At 43.4% G+C, this 14,888-nt stretch overlaps 1 protein-coding gene across 2 annotated transcripts in view; it reads right to left on the minus strand.

Annotated features, from left to right (window-relative positions):
* Positions 1 to 9,213, minus strand: part of AFF3 (ALF transcription elongation factor 3) — a 354,490-nt gene extending 345,277 nt beyond the window's left edge. Inside the window, exon 1 of one of the 2 annotated variants that reach the window (XM_084844410.1) lies at positions 9,081 to 9,213. In XM_084844410.1, the coding sequence (XP_084700536.1) occupies positions 9,081 to 9,133 (53 nt within the window). In that variant the 5' untranslated portion in view covers positions 9,134 to 9,213. The remainder of the gene's footprint in view (positions 1 to 9,080) is intronic. The other variant, XM_084844411.1, reaches the window with a different exon arrangement.
* Positions 9,214 to 14,888: the final 5,675 nt, after the last annotated feature.

The raw sequence follows: 14,888 nt of genomic DNA on the forward strand, positions 1-14,888 counted from the left end.
TGTCAGAAGCAGCACTGAGCTTCAGGTGGGGATGGGGAGCAGATCTGCCAGGTTGCCATTGCCAGGCAGACTTTGCCATTAGTGTTAGTTTAGGCAAAGAGCAAGTGAGACCCTTCGGCTGGATTTTTTACTGCTCTTGCCCGCCACCTCTGTAGCCTGGTGAAACAGCCCAAGAACAACCCATGCTTACAAGTTTGCTTGTAAGTGCAACCCATGTTTTAAACAACCCAGAGTTCACACCCAACAGCAAACTAGCCTCTCTTTATGGGTTGTTGGTTAACCAACCATGGTTCACATGGCTGCGTTCACACATCATGATAATCCAGCAGTCAACAACCCATACCATGGGTTAGCATTATGTGCGAACCAGGTCTGAGTATTTGGGAGAGTTGCTCAAACTGCAAAAGAAAAGAAAGGAAAAGAAAAGAAAAAAGAAAGCAGTAGATATATCACTGAAATAAACTACGGGGAGTATGTATTTGCCCTTTCGGAAGAAACACACAAATAGTTATGTATTACACAAAAACACAGAAGAAAAAGGAAGATGTCTGTAAGAAACAAAGGCTCATGGAAACATCTATGATGGAAGTAAATAATTAATACCATCAAGAGCATATTAGACATTGCTTTTCCTGCTTTACCATTATAAAGAACATTAAAATATATTTCCTCTTACAGGCAAATATGATACACATTACTATGTGAAAGAATGTTTCACTTGTATTTGGTTGAAAAACATATTTTTAATATTAGATAAAGCAGCTTCCTTCAGCCAGGATAACTGAGCCATGGGAGTTAGTGAAAGCTTCCAAAGCCAATATTTTGCAGTTTATGGCAATTTTAGTCTCTCCCTTACAGTGAGTTGATATTTACAACTGCTTTTAAATAATCCTCCTTCAAAAGCCTAATTCTGTGCACATTTATTCAGAAATAAGCCCCACTCTGTCCAATAGGACTTGCTGTTAGGATAGTGTGCACAGGACTTCAGCCTAAGTCTAATAAAAGTGAGAAATTCTAGTTACATTTTCAACGCATTTGACCTGTATTTTCATTTTAACTTTTAATCACCTATGTTGTTCCCCTTTTACCATATTCAAATATTGAGCAAGATATTTGATATGGTCCTAGCTGGAATGTAACACCTAGATTCCTGCCTATGCATGTAGAGCATCACTTGTTAATAAGTGCTCCAACATTACTTTGCTCATGCTGGTAGCTTTGCATTTCCCACATGTATATCTGGAGTCTTCTTCCTGAAACCCAAATTCAAATCTTCACTCAGCTATAAAGCTCACTTAGTGGCCTTTGTAGCTAAAATACCATTGCGAGCTTCATCGAAGGTTGGGAAATAAACGTGAAAAATAAATTTAAAATTAGTATTAGCCAAAGAAATATGCTTCCATATCTTCATATTTCTGTGTGGATTCAAGCCTGGCATGCACATGCAACTGAATGAGGCGGTAAGAGTTCTGAGATGATAGGATGGAGTACACCACCACAATCTGGAGGTGGGGAATAGCATTTTGAATGCTTCCCATGTAAAAAAAATAAATAACCCTACATACAGTGAACTAGTATATCAAGGGCAATTTTTAGTATAGCATTCTCCCTGGAGTGCTTTTAGCTCAGAGGGAAGTATAGGGAGGGATGCATCAGGGAACATAAAAACTGTACTACTTCTCTGCAATCTGAAGTGATACCATCCAGAATTCTACCCCCTCAGTCTGTTGCATATGTAAACCAAGCCTAACATCAGTCAGATACAGTTCCAACCTATCTACACATCACATAGAATAAGGTGGCAGACTGAGGTGGTGGAATTATGGAATATATTATGGTGGGGAATCTGTGGCATTCCTCCAGATGTTGTTGGACTACAACTCCCATAATCTCTGACCATCCATCATGCTGGCTGGGGCTGATGGGTGTTGGAGTTCAACAGCATCTGGAGGGCTACAGGTTCCCCACCGTCGTAGTAAACCAACATAGAAAGAGATAGTCCTTTTCCTGATATGCTGGTTTACTATAAGCAGGGAGCTTTTCTCATAAGAAGAGCATTTTTAAAAAGTACAGTTTCCGCATAATGGGCAGAACAGCTCGCAGGAAATGTAGATAACATCTACTTGCTTCTGGTCCTGTAAGTTCAGCTCTTTAGCATTACGACAAAAAGAGGGGAAGGAAACAATGTCTTTTAAAAAGGATGAGCATGTTGCATCAGTCTCTTATTTCAGATCACCTACCTGAAAAGATGAGCCTTATTTTGAAAGCTTGATTTGCCATATGGCCTGGTTCACACATAACAGAATCTGTGGCCACTGTGTGAACAGAATGCTGGACAAGATGGACTCTTGGTCTGATCCAGCATGGCTCTTCTTATGTTCTTATGTTTTATTTAACACATAGTTTGTTGCCCTATCATGGGTTTGTCTGGCAGACGATCAAACAAACCCTGGTTTGTTTTCTCAACCCCTGGGTTGTTTGTTTCCAACCTCTTTCATACGCTCCCTCCCTGTATCCCAAACGCTTTTGTGGTGCTGTGGTACTGGCATGTAGAGCGGCTGGGCTTTCTTACCACTCCTGCCTGCTACCTCTGAAGCCTGGTGAAACAACCTATGAGCAACCCACAATTCTGGGTTTGCACATAACAGCAACCTATGATTTAAACAACTAAGAGTTCACAACCCAACAACAAACCATGGGTTCTTTTTCTGGGTTTTTCATTATTAACCAACCATGGTTTGTTAGCACAGTCGCTTTCACATATCACAACAACCCAGAATTCAACAACCCATACCATAGGTTATGTGCAAACCAGGCCTATAAGTAGTATTGGCCCCACTATTATTTCCTTGTGTCATGCAAAAGAACAACAGAAGACTTAAATGGGTTCTGCTCAAGGTAGAAGTGACTTGTACAGACTGGATGTGCAATCCCAGATAAAAGTTCATGTGGATACATCCTAATTTTCACTACAGGCCAATAGGGATTACAGCCAAAGGAATGCAATTTAATACAAATTTAAACCTTATCCCCCACCTCCCAAATTATATAGCTATATAGCAGATTCTCTTTTTGGTTTCCAGCATCCATGATATACATGCAGCCTGGTACTTATACATTTTAACTCAAAAGTAAGCTCCACTGACTTCATTGGGACTTACTAGTATGCACTAGGATTACTTTAATGTTCAATAGAACGAAAAGATTGGCAACATGACTTTTGACTTTCAAGTCCAAGGGCACTTTTTGTAAACTAGGGCATTGTAGCAAGGGAAGCATTGGGGTGAGAGTTAGGGTGGTGTACTGGTTGAATTGTGAGAGTGGAACAGGGGATACGAGGCTTCAAAACTTCTTTAACATAAAGCTCACTGGGCCACTCTTAAACCCAGCCTAGGATTGTAATTAGGATAAAATGGAGTAACCCCCTCTGTATAGTACCCTAAGCTCCACAGAGAAAGGGTGGAATATACATAAATAAGGCTGCAATCCAATGGGGACAGTCGGCCGCCTCTGAACTTGGAGGCGACCAACTTCCAATGCAGGGCAGGCAGAGCGCGGAGGGGATCTTCTCTGTGCTCCGGCTGCCCTGCATTCATGGCTAGATGGCCGATTGAGGCTGTCTAGCCAGAGCGGATCGAAGCGGGGGGGGGGGGAGCCTGACAGTGCATAGGAAGCATCGTAACGACGCTTCCGCCATCCCCTCCCTGCCCCCAGGAAAACCCCTTTTCCCCGCTCCGCACTGCTCTTATGAGTTTGGAGCCAGGGACAAACCGCGCCTCTCATGAGGTGGGGAGGAGATTTTCTGGGAACCAACCTTGGAGCGCAGGCTCTGAGGTCAGTTCCCAAAAACTGAATAATCCTATGGCCATCTAGCTGCTGTCTAGCGGCCATAGGATTGCACCCTTAAAGAGTTAAATCCAGACTTTGATCCAGCCCTTTATTTCATGATTAACTTAAATGCCATTGACCTCAATGAATCTGCTCTAAGTATGACTAAATCTGGATCCAGCCCAATGGTTTGGATGTTAAGATAAATTAACTTAAGGAAGTTCATGGAAGCAAAGTTTCCCACCTTGTCGTCCCCAGTGCAGCCACCCATGCCCTCCCAAAAGCCTCTCTGGCGGGTCAGGGAGCCCACCTGAACAATGTGGGGCAGGGGCAGAAGGATTGATAGGGAAGGGGTGAAATCAAACAAAATCAGGCTTGGATCCAAAGATAAGTTAACTTAAGGAAGTTCAGGAAGGAAGCTTCCCATCTGGTCCTCCAACCAGCTGCTCCCCACATCCCATTCCATGTTGCGCAGGAGGGGCTCTTCATCTTCCATACAGGCTTTTCAGAGACCACAGAGAGTAAAAGGGAACAGAAAATTGCCTTTCTGTGAACTTCTCTTAGAATCCAAGCCATTTAGGAAAGGGATATGTGACTTCTGACTTCACCACACTCGGTCTTTATCATTAAAAAAAAAATCTTACTGTTTGGTCGCACTGCCTTAACCTTAACTTGAGATGCTGCTTTTTAAAAAAACTTTTCCTTGTCTTACTTTCACACTTGCTATGCATAAAACACAAAGCAATTATATGTTTTAATTTCTAGTATCCTTAGTTCTGAAGGCTCATAAGCAGCCAGGTAGTCCTGGCTTCTAAAGTCCAGTTCTTATTTAAAAAAAAGTTTTTAAATGTATTATGTGAACTGGTGTGTTGATGAATGAACATAGCTTTCTTCATGAGGGAGGGGGTCTAAGAAACTTTAAACAAGAGTACTTTCATTACATACCTGGAACTCCAAACTGATTTACAGTAATTTTGCAAGGCTCTCAGCTCTCTTTGTCTTGCCTACGCACATTTACAAGTATAGTAAAGTGCATTTAAAGTGCAGCCAAATAATAAAACCTGTTTTTTCAACCAACGTATTAGCTGTATATCATTGGAGAATGTGGTGAATTCATTGTAAACAAACTGTACATTATACACTTTTTAACGTATACAGGAAATGCATGGGGCACATTTTATTGCTGTAACAGTTACTTAGAATTAACTACGTTATTACCCAATGGTGAACTATGAGTATAGATTTTCTCAAATGATAGGCAACTGAAATATCTTTATAATACAGCTGGGGAATATAATACTTTTCATATGAATTGTGTGGAACTTGGAAACCATTGCAATTTCAGCATCAATTAATTTGTATGTAATATTCTGCAGCTGGCAACCTACTAGGGAAATATAATCTATAGTAATTTTCTAGGTACAGTATCAGCAACACTGTAAAAAAACCCAGTTTATATGCTTGCACTGGACATATTTGGTAGTACTGATATAGGCTACATAAAAAGGTGCCAACATTGTTGGGCCCCACACAGTGTGTATCAATACTGAAAATCCCTATGTTGCTATTAATTTCCTCATCACATTTGTACTATTTACTGTTATTAGAACAAAATAAGTTTAAAGGCCAATTCTATAAAAGCACAAAAATTGAACATTTATAAAACACTGCCATTATATCTTCCACTTTTAAGTAAAGCAGCCATCATCAAATGCTCTATTTTTTAAAAAAAACCACCCTCTTCTTTCATTAAGTGAGTACCCAAATCATTTCCTATGTATGTTTACTCAGTTGTAAGTTCCCCTGTAATTAATGGGGCTTACTCCCAGGAAAGAGTCCATAAGACTGCATCCTCAGGCTACAGTCTTATGCACCCTTACCTGGGTGTAAGTCCCATTGAACTCAATGGGGCTTACTTCTGAGTAGACATGGAAGACAGTACACTGTGAGAGTATCACCAAAGTGCACACTTTTTTTCCTTTTATCTGGGTAATAACAGCAACTGTGCTTTAAAAAACAGTCTGTCAAGGCTACTGAGTCTAAAATTAGACCTATGAGGTTTATTTTGGTGAGTGAGCACATCCTGGCAGGAATCCTGTAAATTTCAATAACCTGACTGCTTACAATAAAGGGATGGGGGAGAAAGAGAGGAAGGACAGGGTGGCACATACATGCACTTCCTGCAATTATAATCTATGCTTCTTCATGCAGGTCACCCTGTGGTGAAGCTGTGATGTTATCAATATTCATTCTTTAAAGTGTCCACTTTGTGGTATCACTATTTCTTTTATGTGTCTAATCTCAGTTAATTATTCTTAAAGCCATTGACCAGGACACCTGTTTTGTGATAAAATTCTGCTTAAGTAATCTCAGCAATCAAGACGAGGCCAGTCAATAAAAAAAAAAAATACAAAAGACATCTGCCTATCAAAATATGAATGGTGAATTAATTTTAGGCCTTGCCACCCATGTGCCATGCCAAACCAAACAGGTCATGCAATAAACCTTGCTACTTCTATATGGTGTATGTGATTATTTCCTACATTTTAAAGGGTAAAACCAAATGCTCAGTTCCAAATAGGGTAGTTCAGTGAAGTGATCTATAACCTGATGGGTTATCATGAAGCTAAAATAATAGATACTCTTTGGTTCAGCAATGTGTGAACAAGGTCTTAGTGCAGCCTTGAATTACTTTATGCTTTCAGCTTTATGAAAGAGTGCAATGGGAATAACAGGCATATAAGGCATGAAAAAACCTTGACATAAGTAGAAGCAGAAAGAGATGCTTATTTTTTATTATAGAGAGAGGCAGTTTAGTCATGAGCAGTAAGTGTCCTTAAGACTGCTATCTAGACAAATACATACTATTCACATAAGGCTACCAGCACCGTTTTAGATCCGTATAATCAACAAAACAACTTGAATAGTTGAATTACAGACTGTCATAATACTCAAGCCTACTTAAGAATTATCAAAACATAATTTCTTGAGAGCAACTAGTCTCCTGACTATTTTGTTACATTAGTTTAACAAATAAATATACCTTACAAATAAAGCACTTCCACTGTAAAGGATATTAACCTTCCCTTTGTTTGGAGCAGACAATATAAAAAATCAAAACATTATCACCCCCCTCTTGTTGAGTGAGAATTTGTAGAATTTTGAGGTCTAAAAAATTAGACTTGAGATTTATTTTTATTTTTTTTAAACTAGAAATAAATGTTATGGCTTAGCTGTAAATCAAGAACTGATATTTATAATAACAACACAGGCATAATCTCAACCACTGTATCTCCAGTAGGAAAGCTATAATGACTAACTTTTATAGGCTGGTAAGACATTCTGTATTATATTTTGTCATTAAAATTCTAAGGGTAATGCAGATAGTTTATTTTTGCTGCAATCAAAGGCAGAAATCCTGCACATCTAAGTATCCATGTAGAATCTTATGCTTGTTTACTTGGACTTAAGTCCTGTCCCACTGAGTTCAGTGGGGCTTTCTTCCAAAATAAGTGGATACAAAATTGTAACTATAGCCCCATTTAAATCAAGGGCTTAGGCTGCAATGCTAGATACATGTAACTGGAAATAAACCCCATTGCAGTCTATGGGACTTCCTTCTGAGTAGACATGAACAGGATTGTGCCATTAAGCTCTGCATTAATGTATAGCTATATGCAGGATTACAGCCATTGTCTGGGTTTAACAGAACCAACCTTAGAAGAGCTTGCATGGCATGACCACAACTCACTATTGTCCAACTCATTTTGGTGTACCTTTCGTGGAAATAAACTAGTCACCAAATGCATAATGTACAGACAGAAAGCAGTTCACATGAGACATTAAACAAATGCACTATATTTACTAATGTGATGGGAATGTTCCCTCTACTCCTAAACATGCCATTACAACAAGAAAGAAACAAAACTATACATATTTCCCTGTTTCAACAGACCAGTTCATCATCATGCAGACACACTACACACATACATTCCTACGCATCAAGTGTAGTAGTAGCAGCACCTGAACAGCTTCCTTGAAAGGAAGGAGAAGAGGGGGGAGAATAGACCTGTGATACAGCAGCCAATGGGTGACTTAAGATACATGTAACTGGAATCTCAAGCTAACATACACTGTGCTCCTTTACACCCAGAACACAAATATACAAATTATCATTCATTTAGACATACACATGCATTGTCTTTTGAGTCGCGCACAAAAAGGTTAAACGGTAAAGGCCGTAATCAACAGGAAAACTGGCAAAGGCTGAAGTGGCACCCAGCAGTGCCACAATGTACCTGTGATTCACAAGCAACACCGCCACACACATATCTTCAAGACCGACACTTGCTATAAGTGTAGGATGAAAAGGAGTGGGGGTGGGGGCGTCCAGGTGCTAGATGCCATCCCCTCCAACTACTGGACTCATTCTGGACTTTGGGACTGCTAGCACTTTGGATGGTGGATGAGGATGCAATTCCCGCCTGGAGGCATTAATGATATTTCTAGAAATGATTTCTGACTGCTGCCAGATGCTTCTTGGAAATGCAGCAATTTCCAGACACAAGGAGCAGTCCAAGGTGAAGGGGTAGGCAGAGCTGGAAAGCAGGACAGGAGCAGCAAGAAGGGCAACGAAGTATGAACTAAGAGGTAGCAGGCTGAATGGGCAGCTGGGCTGGTGTAGGGCAGAGCAAAACCGCGGTGCTAAAAAGGAAAGAAGGTCGCAGGGAAAGGCATATGAGGGGCAATGAGAAAAAAAGGGGGATGGGGCAGTCACACTGAGGAAGGCAGAGAAAGAGGTGAGTGGTTTATGGGGCTGCAGGGCAGAGGATAGCAGAACTAAAGTGCAAAAAATAAAAATAAAAGGAGATAGAGGAAGACGGAGCTGTGGGATGTAGTGACAGAGACGGCACGGGATGTAGATGCAAGAGAGCTATTTTTGAAGAACAGAATGAAAAAGAAAAATCATGCCATCGCAAACGAAAAGACAAGGAGAAATTATTGGCGAGGGGAAGAATGAGTCTCACCCCTTAATAATAGTGCTAACAACAACAACAGTTTGATTGAGAACGTGGCGCTTCACAATAAGGGGGGAGTCCTTTCCTCCTACCCTCCTCAAAAACTCTGGGGCAGGAGCAGAAGTGAGACGAGGGGGAAGAACCGGCCGCCGCCCCCCCTCCCCCCCTCCCCTCCCCCCGACAGAGCTACACACACACACAGCCCAAGTTGGAAAGGCAGCCGGCCAGCCTCACCAGAGGGAGTCCAGGTCCCATTCCTGCAGAAGAGCCAAGTCGAAGCTGTCCATGGTGAGGTCGGAGGAGGAGGTCAGCGCCGCTCCGCTGCAACCACGCAGCGGCCAAGGTGCATCTTAGCAGCGCCGCGGGTGGGCGGAATGCGAGCGGGAGGAGCGGCGGGGGGGCCTTCGGTGCGCCCCTCCCTCTTCCCTGAGCAGAGAGAGAGAAACGCAGCGCCCGCGAGACACCCCTCTCCCCCCCCCCCGGCGCGGCGCGCGCGCTCTCTCCTCGCCCTCAGTGAAGCGCCGCCGCTCGCCCGCAGGCGGCTGCTGTTCGTCTCAGCGCCTTCTCTCGGCGCCGCCTCTCCCGCCCGCTTCTCCCCAGCTCGCGCGTGGATGTGCGGACGCGGCGTGTGCCTCGCTCAGCGCTGGCGCCCTCGCTGCGAACGCTGCGGCACCAGAAGCCCGCCGCGGCTCCTCGGCGGAGCCATGTGGCTGCAAACACGCGAGCCGGCTTCCTGCTTCGGTGTCCGCCTCTGCCCGCCTTTGTTTCCTTTCCTTTCCGCGCCTCAGCCCTCGCGGGCGTCTGCGGGCGTGTTTTGTGTTGGTTTTGGAGCTGCGACGGAAGACCCCGAATCAGTTCTGTATGTGTTTAGAACCCGAGGTGATCGCAAAAAAAAAAATATTCACAGCCATTCACAGCCATAACTAACACTGAGGAGATCGCCTCCCCGCTACGATCCGAAAATCAAGATAGCTTACTTGGTTTTCTCACTTTTCTTTCACCTCATTTAATATTACCCAGATTTTTCACACACACACGTGTACCTTTATGAGAATTATAAGGGGCCTTTGAGAGGCATTTGACTTCTTCCCACAAGGAAAAAAGGTTGTGTTTGGGGGCGGGGGGGAGGCGGGGAATACTAGACAGGAGTGGCTTAGATGACATTAACTTTCTGACCTTTTCCCCTCCACTCACCCTGTCCAAATATTTCCAGATTTCTGCACAATCCACTTCCAGAAAGATGGATCACCTCCATAACAATTTGTCCTTTTAAAAAATGGGCATTACGTTTTTAAAAGCGAAGGAAGCTATCGATTCCTGATGCACAGCAACACAAACAACCCCAAAACGAAACTAACAACAACAAAGAGTGAGCAGCCCATTCACACACAGCTCAGCCATTCAGATCTCACCCACCATTCTCAAACAGTATAGTATGGTAGCACCCAATAATATAATAATGTGATGCAGACGTTTGTCACTGGCTGGGGAAATAGTTGACTCAAGTAGTATGAAGCCAAGTCAAATTAAAATAGCCCTGAGAGTGATCAGCTGTATGGATTACAGATCATAAATCTGATTTTGGAGCTATGCTTCTCACTCTGCAAATTGTACTTACCACAGCTGAGGAAAGAGCTGTGAAAATAATGGATATATGAAACCAAAATCCTATTAGCTCAAAAAATCTACATTGCAACATACACATTAGAAAACTTACAAAATAAAGTAAGTTACATAGTTAATGTCAAATCAGTCCATCCTAAAGGAAATCAACCCTGACTGCTCATTGGAAGGACAGATAATGAAGCTGAAGCTCCAATATTTTGGCCACCTAATGCGAAGAGAAAACTCCCTGGAAAAGACCCTGATGCTGGGAAAGACTGAAGGCAAAAGGAGAAGGGGATGGCAGAGGATGAGATGGCTAGATAGCATCACGGATGCAATGAATATGAACTTGAGCACGCTCCGGGAGAGAGCGCAGGACAGGAAGGCCTGGTGTGCTATGGTCCATGGGGTCACGAAGAGTCGGACACGACTGAACGACTGAACAACAACAACAACAACAACATAGTTGATAAGCTGACTGGCATCCAGGTGTCACACCTTCAAGTTCACGTCCAGATACCCATATGACCTCCGAAAGTCAAACCAGCCCTATGAATACTTCAGTAAAAGCCACTAACAATGTGATTCCAGGAAAAGGAAATAAAGACTAAGCACCTCCTCTTACTTAACTTGCTTACATGTTGAGTTTATACACATTTCCTGTCATGTTCACTTACAGAAGCAGTCCCAAGTTAGTTCAGTTACAGCTGCAGTACAAGAATAAACGTCTTAGCAGTGCTTCAGTTGTGAAAGAATCTCTAAAGTCGTTATCTTGACTGTATCATAATAAAAGGATTAACACTTACATTGATATGCAGTGTTTCCATTTACCAGTGTGAGCTAGTGTGTTACTATTCAGTGCTGCTAACAAGTAAAAATTCAATATAATTTATCAAGCACATTGTTTTAAGTAGGTAGTGTCCCTAGCTGTCATGTCTTATTGCAATGGAATCTTTCAGTAATGAGTAAAATGAATGCGCATATGGCTTCTTATATTAGGCGTAACTTGTCATATGCTTGAGGGTCCTTTTAGGCAACAGAGTCTACACAGCCTTATTTTATTAGTCTCTTGCATATTCTATATAATAACAATTCCTACACTGTGGTCTCTCTCATTCCCTCCAGAAATATAAAGGTTTTCCAGTGTCCAGAGAGAATCAGCCCACACCAAGATTCAACCCAAAGGGGGAAAGTACACAAGTCAACACACATCTCTGTTCTCTGGTGATACATTATCAAAGCTGGCTGACAAGCAGTCCATACTATTGTATGCAGATGTGAACATTGGAATGAGCTATTGTACATGGAGGGAAAAGGCAGCTTGGATGGGCAGGAGTATCTATGGGCACACACTAATACAAACCCTTTGCAGCATACTGTCTGCCTCTTATCGCCAAACAGTACTGGTGGTGGCTGCTTTCCCATTCTTTCTTTCTCTGCCTGTAAACATGTAAATACGTTCTCACAAGACAACAGTGGACTCAGATGCTCCACCTCATCCAATACGGCAGTGTGACAAACCTACTCCATCTGCACTTCAAATTGCAGAATTCACACAGAAGTAGACCTATAACATAGTCCTGCCCTGATATTGTTGTATTCTGTCATCTGAGCCACCTACCACTGTCCATTTTCTTTCTGGAAACAAAACATGACTGGGCCATAAAATACCCCAATAATCTATTGATTTTGCCATTGGGGGTCTTTGTGTCCCCCAAATGCTGCAACTTTGGGGGGTATAAAATGTCCCCATGGGTTTTACCAAAGAAAACTGGTCTAGGGAAACAGGCATCAGTAAGTTGGCACAAACGATGGGATTTCACTGGGGAACATTTACCTCACCAGAGACAGATTTATTATTGGGGTAGAAAAATACCCCACAACACCAAAAAGTTCTTAGTAATAAATATGTTATCTTGACAGTTTATGATATTTTTCTAATATTTTGAGTTTATAACATACTTCTTCTGACACTGCAGACATATTTTTGTTGGGGGGGGGAGCGTTTTACAAACTCAGGATGCATTGGAAATGCCCCACAAACATATTTGTGTATATTTTTTACAACCACTGCATGAGGAAACTAAACCTGGATAAACAGTCCTCAAAAAAGAGCAAAGTGGTATGCTGGTTTTAAATATAACTAATGGTTAAGACGCTGAACTGCAGACCGGAAGGTCGGCAGGACAGCAGTTCGAGACCCAAGTGCCGCGTGACGGAGTGAGCTCCCATCTTCAGTCCCAGCTCCTGCCAACCTAGCAGTTCAAAAGCAAGAAATTGCAAGTAGATAAATAGGTACCGCTTTGGCAGGAAAGGTAACAGTGTTCCATGCACCTTGGTGTTCAGTCATGCCGGCCACATGACCGCGGAAGCGCCTTCGGACAGCGCTGGCTCTTCGGCTTAGAAATGGAGATGAGCACCACACCCTAGAGTCGGGCATGACTGGTTGGGGACACCTTTACCTTTTTAATGGCCCATCAAGGTTAGGAATGGAGAGTTTCCCAACCCTACTTGCCTAATTTCCACCTTTTCATCCACCTTCCACTGAACCCACTGCAGAAGGTTTTGTCCCCATTACAACATCCTCCCTAACTGCAGCTCTTTTCTTTTCTCAAAAGAAATGGATGACTGCCATTGAATTATATGGCATATACTCAGGGATGTAAAGGGAGTCTGAGAAACTAAAGTAAAGGCATGCACTTTGGGACAAACTCTGTGTGTGTGTGTGAGCGTGCGTGCATGTGCGTGCATGCACGTGTGTGTTAGAAGAACTCTGTTTTTCCCTCTTTCAGTTGTGTTCCAAAATGGAGACTGTTCACTTTGTTCCATAAAACTAAATAAGAAGCATTTGAGAGCCAAGCCCCTATCTGCATAGCTCTGCCCTGGGTTCGGTTCTTTGGCTGCACAATAGTATGATGGAATGTTAAGAGAGGGGAACTGGATTTGATACAGATACATAAATAAATTAGTAGGTGGGACATGCAACACAATGTTGTAATATGCTCCTGTTCAGGGCTCCTGTCAGCCTGCAACAGGAGCCCTATACTGCTGTTCAAGCTCATGTGTGTGTCTGTGGGGGGTTTTGGGAATGGGGGAAAAGATAAAATTATGCCTTTCTTCTCCTCCCCACCCCAAGCCTCCCTCTTCTGTGCTATTTAGCATTAGAAGGCTACCTTCCGAGAACTGGAGCATTTTATAACTACTTACCAGTTACGGGGCGCATAATTTTGGGGAGTGAAAAGGGGGAAAGTTGTCATTTTTCCTCTTTTTCATTCTTAAAACATACATTTATAGTTTGGGGCAGGGGATTTTTTTAACCTCACTGCACACAGCCCCCAACCCTAATTATCCTTACTCCAGAATGCTTTACTCAAAGCTAGGGATGTACGAAACTCACCTTTTCGTGGAATTTTTCACAGTGGGGGGGAGGCGCTCCGTCCCTCCCCCCGGAATCCTCGATGGGGGGGGAGGCGATCCGGTCCTCCCCCCTGGAATCCTGCCCGTCTGGCTCTGCTCTGCGGCAGCTCCGCAGAGCAGCCAGCCAGGGCCGTTGGCAGCCAGAGTTCCGGCCGTGGACGGGCTGCTGCGGACGCAAATGGCGGCCGCCATAGTGACCGCCATTTGCGTCCAGCCAGGCTGCCATGATAGGCCACATAAGTATTTACGTAGCCTATCATGGCAACCAAAAAAAAAAAACAGCATACGCAAATGGCGGCGGCTACAGTGGCCACCATTTGCATTCCTTATTTTTCGCCGTTTTAGCCTAAGTAAATATTTACGTCGGCTATTACAGCAAAAAAAAGGGGGAACGCAAATAGCGTAGTGGGTGCTATTTGCGTTCCTTCCCCCCCCCCCGCCGTAATAGCTTACATAAATATTTACGTAGGCTAAAACGGCGGGGGGGAAAGGAACACAAATAGCGCCCATTACACTATTTGCATTCCCCTTTTTTTGCTGTAATAGCCTACGTAAATATTTACGTAGGCTAAAACAGCGAAAAATAAGGAACGCAAATGGCTGCCGCCATTTGCGTACACCATTTTGTTTTTGCTTGGCTTGCTGTGATAGGCTATGTAAATACTTACGTAGCCTATCACGGCAAAGACCAGGATGCGAATGGTGACCGCGGCAGCTGCTTGAAAGACCAGCCGGGGCCGCTGCCGGAGCCGCCACCGTCTGGAATATCTGCCCCAGATAAGCTTCATCCCGGGGGGAATCCGTGGGGGGGTGGGGGGGGCAGGCCGTTCTGCTACGGATTTTGGGGGGCCGAATGCCAGTGCATTCGGCCTCACTGAAATCCGTGGCAAAATTCTCCGCCATCCCTACTCGAAACTGCCAGAAAGCTGAGCAGGTCAATTACTTCTCTCTCTTTCCCTCTCCTCCATTTTCCCTTTTTGTGGGACAGGTTATTTCCAACTGATTCCCTAACATTCCATG

The sequence above is a fragment of the Heloderma suspectum genome, chromosome 3 (genome assembly GCF_057233095.1).
Source record: "Heloderma suspectum isolate Gila_16-S chromosome 3, 16-S_ref, whole genome shotgun sequence".
Classification (NCBI taxonomy): domain Eukaryota; kingdom Metazoa; phylum Chordata; class Lepidosauria; order Squamata; family Helodermatidae; genus Heloderma; species Heloderma suspectum.